This window comes from Tribolium madens, unplaced genomic scaffold (assembly GCF_015345945.1).
Source record: "Tribolium madens isolate multiple individuals breed KSU strain unplaced genomic scaffold, Tmad_KSU_1.1 Scaffold_91;HRSCAF=231;Tcas5.2_LG7, whole genome shotgun sequence".
Classification (NCBI taxonomy): Eukaryota; Metazoa; Arthropoda; class Insecta; order Coleoptera; family Tenebrionidae; genus Tribolium; species Tribolium madens.
This window is the reverse complement of record NW_025401063.1, coordinates 1,221,390-1,227,125: the sequence shown is the minus strand read 5'-3', so window position 1 is coordinate 1,227,125 and position 5,736 is coordinate 1,221,390. Positions and strand designations below refer to the sequence as shown.

Genomic DNA, 5,736 nt, shown 5'->3' with positions numbered 1-5,736 from the left:
TTTTCTACTACTTTTATTAAAATTATTTTTTATGATCGTATACAAGGTGTTTCATTTTTGCAATTTTAACATCGTTGACTGACTGATTTCTACATGTTTTAATTTTTTTAATTATACAGAGCGTTTCATTGTTTTAGAGCTAAATTTATGTTTCAACATTTTTAATAAAAACTGTAAATTAAAGTTTTGTTTTTTGACTTTGGGTGACGTTGCCAAGTTGGAGAATTTACTCAAAAAAAAAGTACACATTTTTAACATAATTATTAAATATACAGTGTGTTTTATTATTATAAGACTAAACTTATATTTTTTTAATAAGAATAAGTAATCAACACGTTTTTGAATATTTTATTTAATTGTTAAATTAAAAAAAAATTGTAAACACATATTGTGATGCATTTTTTCTACTGCAACTTTTTATATCGTTGACAAACGATCTAGCGACGTTGCCAAGTTTCTAATTTTTTTCAAAAAATACTCAAAAATTATTTTTTTATTTTTTATACTGGGTTATTATTATTTTAAACCGAAAAACACGACTTATTTTTCGTTGGATTTCTCACTCGAATTCTCTATTTATGGGCAATACACATACAGGGTGTTTTACCGTTATTTTAATTAATTTATATTTTTTAAATAGCGCCAACCTTGCTAAATTTTAATTTTTTAAAAAATCGGAAAACACATGTTTTAACGTGTTTTTCTACTACTTTTATTAAAATTATTCTTTATTATCGTGTACAAGGTGTTTCATTTTTGCAATTTTAACATCGTTGATTTACTGATTTTTACATGTTTTATTTTTTTTAATTATTCAGAGCCTTTTATTATTTTAGAGCTAAATTTGTTTTTTAACATTTTTAATAAAAACTAAATTAATGTTTTGTCTTTTGACTTAGGGTGACGACGTTGCCAAGTTGTAAATTTTTCTCAAAAAAGTACATATTTTGATACATATTTTTTCTTAATTTAAACATACAGTGTGTTTTATTATTATAGGACTAAACTTTCTTTATTTTTCTTTATTCTTTATTCTTTATTATACAAGGTGTTTAATTTTTTCATTTTTTCAAAAAAAAATTCAGATTTATTTTTTTGATTTTCGCCTTATAATTATATATACAGGGTGTTTATTGTTTTAAACCAAAAAAAACCACCAATTTGTTTTCCGTCGGATTCCTCACTCAAATTCTCTATTTATTAGTAATTATCAGTGTCCTCTTTAATCAATACATTTGTGTGGTGAGTAAATGAACAAACCACATCTCTATTAATATTTTAACGCAAATTGCGGTTGTTTGAAATCGCACATTAATCATGCATTTTCGATTACCTCGAGTACACTATACTTCACAAGTAACGTCATCGCTATACAACCCACCATACAAACTCCAAAGGCGACTGGATTTTTTCGGCACCAGCTGTTGTACTCACCGGGCCCATGTTGACGAATCCGGTCCTGGAGGCGAGTGTGTGGGCCTCCTCGGCGTCGACATCGCGTCGAAACCTGACGAGGAAGGAGTTGGAGAAGAGGTCGGCACCGCTGCAAAGACCGAAAATCGCGACAAAAAGCAGGACAAAGAGCCCCAGAGGTAGAGGCATCGTCGATGCTGGGTCTCGACTGGCGGGGACGCTCGCGACGCCCGCGACGCGCATCGCATTTGACGTCACGTGCATCGATTTTGCCAACACGCGCCAGGACATTGATAAGTTTCGATAGGCGCAAGGAAATTTTATCGAAATTGTCATTTTCTTCCTTTTTTTTCAACTTGTTTTTTTTTTTGTTTTATTTTAATTATATTTTATTATAAAAGCATTTTGTTGTCGCTGTGTCAGCGGCGACAATAATAGACGCCTTAGGATTGCTTTCGTATTATTTGCAGATGAAAGAATAATTTAATAACGTAAAATGAGACAATTTATTTTTTTTTATTATTTTTTTATAAGAAAATAAATTATTTTTTAATAAAAAATGTAATTATTATCACCCGGCGCCTCCACCATTTTCCAAATTATTTTACAAAAATTAGTATTTAAGTTTATAAAATATTTAATATTTTTAGTAAATAAAAAATACTACAAACTTTATTAAAAAAAAATCAATTTAACTCGTAATATTGTGTAAAAAAAATTGAAAATTTATTTTTAGTAAAAAATTTTTACCCGCCACTGGTCGGAATTTTGAATTGTTACTATGACAATTCTTTGTTGCCATAGCTACGCCTCATGTTGCTATATTTTTTAAGGAATTTTTCTAACTTACTCGGAGTTACTTCTCAGTCGACTCGTTTGGGTGGAAAAAGGGATTTTATAAAAAATAAAAAAATATATAAAACATAATTAACAAAGTTGTGATTGTAAAAAAATATATAAAACAATAAATAAATAATTTAAACTAAATATCGTACAAAAAATATACATAAAAAATTGATATACCTGGAAGGAAGAGAATTAAATTCAAATTTAAAAAATTTAAACACATATTTTTTTAAACAATATTGACAAAATTGGGATTGCATAATAATAATTAATTATAATATAACTAATATTATAATAAAAATAAAAAATAAAATTAATATAATAATTATTATAATAATTAATAAGTTCTTAAAATAATTCGAACAAAATAATAAACAACAAATTAATATAACTATATAAAAGTGTCTCAAAAATAAGCAAAAATGACTTTAAATTTGACCAAAAATTACAATTATTATTTTTAAAATGTCTTGGAAAAATTAACCCGCCACTGGTGAAAATGTTATAACAATTTTTTGTTAACATTGTTATATTTACATTTTTATAGCAACGATTCTAGCTTATTCGTGCTTTTTTGCTTCTCAGCCAACTTGTTTGGGTTGGAAAAAGATTTTCAAAATAAAATTTAAACATATTAATTTAAACATCAATAAAAAAGTGTAATTAAAAAAATGAATTTAATTGATTTGTCAAAAATTATAAGTCAAAAAATAACAATAAAAAAATTACATAAACTTTAAATAAAACATGTAGTGGAAAAAATTACCCGCCACTGGTGGGCTTGTAACATTGTTGCTATGAGAATTTCTTATTACCATAGTTACACATACATTTCCATAGCAACTATTTAAATTTACACGTATCAATTTCTCAGCCGACTCGTTAGGGTGGAAAAAAGAGTATTATTATCAAATTTGAAATATTCAAACAAAAATTTTTAAAACATTATTGACAAAATTGTGATTACAAAAAAATTAATAAAACAATAGAAAATGTCTTCAAAATAATTCAAACAAAATTACAAAACATAAGTAACAAATAGATTTAACTAAATAGAGTGTTTCAAAAATAACTGCTGAAGCAAAAACGACTTTTGATTATTATGACTTTTAAAATAAATTTTAGAAACACATTTATTTAACCATTAATTACAAAATTTAGCGAAATAATTGTGTTTCTAGCTGAAAAACGTGCTGAAACGTTTGATCAATTCTGAAATAATTTAATTTTTGACTTAACTTGCTAATTTTTTGCTTTGTCTTAGTAAAATCTTGCGAAAAATATGAGATTTTAATACAAAAACATGTTTTTGACCAAATTTTGTCGTTTCTTGGATTATTTTTGCTCAAAAAAATGAGATAAACATTTATTTTTGTAATTTCTTGGCGTGTTTAGATAAGATTTTGCAAAATAAATAAGCTTCTGGTTCAAAAACGAAGAAATTCGGGCTAAACAAATTTGATTTAATTTTGTAATTTTTTAGATTGCTTAAAGAGAATTTAAAAATAAAAATTAATTTTAATTTTAAAAATCTGCTCAAACATTCAAAAAAGACAAAAATTACGACGTTTTTGCCTTATTTTGTTGATTTTTGCATTATTTTTTAACAAAATTTTGCAAAGTAGTTGCGTTTCTAGCTGAAAAATGTGCTAAAATTGTCGACAAATTTCAAAATAATATATTTTTGTCGATTTTTTAATTTTTTTATAAAAAATTTTCGAAAAATCTGAGATTTTGGCACAAAAACTTTTTTAATATCATTTTTGACCAAATTTTGTAGTTTCTCGGTTCATTTTTATCTTAATTTTGCTCAAAAATTAGTTAAATCAAGTGAAACAAAAAAAACAACATCAAGTACAATTTATTTTTGTTATTTAATAAATAAATGGGTCTCTGGTTTAAAACCAAAGAAATTTTGTAATTTTTTAGCTTGTTTATTATGATTTTCATAATAAAATTTAGAAACACATTTATTTAAGCATTAATAACAAAATTTTATTTAAATAAATGATTTTAATTTAATAACAAAACAAATATTACATAAACTTTTGAATGAAAAATAGTGGAAATAATTTACCCGCCACTGGTGGGCTTATGACATTGGTTGCTATGACAATTTTTTATTACCATAGTTACACATACATTTCCATAGCAACTATTCAAATTTTCTCAGCCGACTCGTTAGGGTGGGAAAAAGGTTGTCAAAACCAAGAACAAAGAACACAAAAAATATTTCTAGAATTTTCTAATTCTGACTAATTAAAGTAATCAAATCACAATAAAACTAATCAGACAATAAATTAATTTGTTTTTTATTAGGACAAAGCACCGACGCAGGAAAAATATTTATATTTGCTTAGTTTCACTTTTAAGTCCTAGTGCGATTAAGAGAGTTTTGACTTTATTAAAAAAAATAAATTTTGGTTATATAATTGCATTGTTCGTTTCAAGAAACTTGTAATATAACCCAAATAAACGTATTAAAATTATCATTCTTCCTATACCGCGAAAAAGATTAATTTTATGACGTTCTGTGTACTAAAAGATTACGATTTACAAACACACTGTATTTAAAACGAACTCTCGGGTAAGAATATCGCAGTTGAAAAGTGTAATAACAAGTCGCAGGTATGTTTTCTATCAAAAGAAAAATAATAAAAATTTATACAGGGTGTCTCAGCGAGATGAAAAAGTCCATTAGTGACCTTTAAATGTTAAATATCTATTCATTTATCAATTCTAGACATTAAAAGCTTACTTTTTTAGATAGATAATTTATCAATCTATTACATGCAAAAATAAAAAATAGGGTTTTTTTTAAATTTTTTTAAGTTATTTAACTTTTAACAAACTTCTTAATTTAATAATCTTTACAAATGCAAAACACTAAAAAATTGCAACAGTTTTAGCTTCTGTACTTTCTTCTTTGCAGAAGTAAGAAAAAATTTGTTCCAGCTGCCTTAGTTTTTGTGTAATAAATTTTTAAGAATTATTTGAATCCTATTAGATAAACAAAATAAATTTTATTATTTTTGTAATTTTTTATTGTGTTTAGATAAGATTTTGCAAAATAAATAAGCTTCTGATTCAAAAACAAAGTAATTTGGGCCAAACAAACAAAAAATGATATCAATTTTGATTTAATTTTGTAATTTTTTAGCTTGCTTAAAGAGAATTTATAAAAAAAATATCTTTACTTTAAAAATGTGCTCAAACATTCAAAAAGGGCAAAAAGTATGACGTTATTGATCTATTTTGTTGTTTTTTTAGCTTGTTTTTAACAAAATTTTGCGTTTTTAGCTGAAAAATCTGCCAAAATTGTCGACAAATTTTGAAATGATTTTTAGACTCAATTTGTTGAATTTTTAATTTATTTCAGCAAAATTTTTTGAAAACCTGAGATTAATAGGATTTTCGACCAAATTTTTTAGTTTCTTGGTTTAATTTTGCTCAAAAATTAGTTAATTCAAGTGAAAC

General features: G+C 25.2%; 2 protein-coding genes across 2 annotated transcripts in view; one reads left to right on the top strand and one right to left on the bottom strand.

Moving 5' to 3' along the window:
- Nucleotides 1-1,608, bottom strand: part of LOC123010707 (neuroendocrine convertase 2) — a 35,286-nt gene extending 33,678 nt beyond the window's left edge. Inside the window, exon 1 of the mRNA XM_044407786.1 lies at nt 1,435-1,608. Coding sequence (XP_044263721.1) covers nt 1,435-1,602 — 168 coding nt within the window. The 5' untranslated portion in view covers nt 1,603-1,608. The remainder of the gene's footprint in view (nt 1-1,434) is intronic.
- A 3,207-nt stretch (nt 1,609-4,815) lies between these two features.
- The window catches only part of LOC123011709 (acidic mammalian chitinase-like), a 10,347-nt gene continuing 9,426 nt past the window's right edge, over nt 4,816-5,736 (top strand). The window contains exon 1 of the mRNA XM_044409294.1: nt 4,816-4,887. The gene's annotated coding sequence lies outside the window, so the exon portion shown is untranslated. The remainder of the gene's footprint in view (nt 4,888-5,736) is intronic.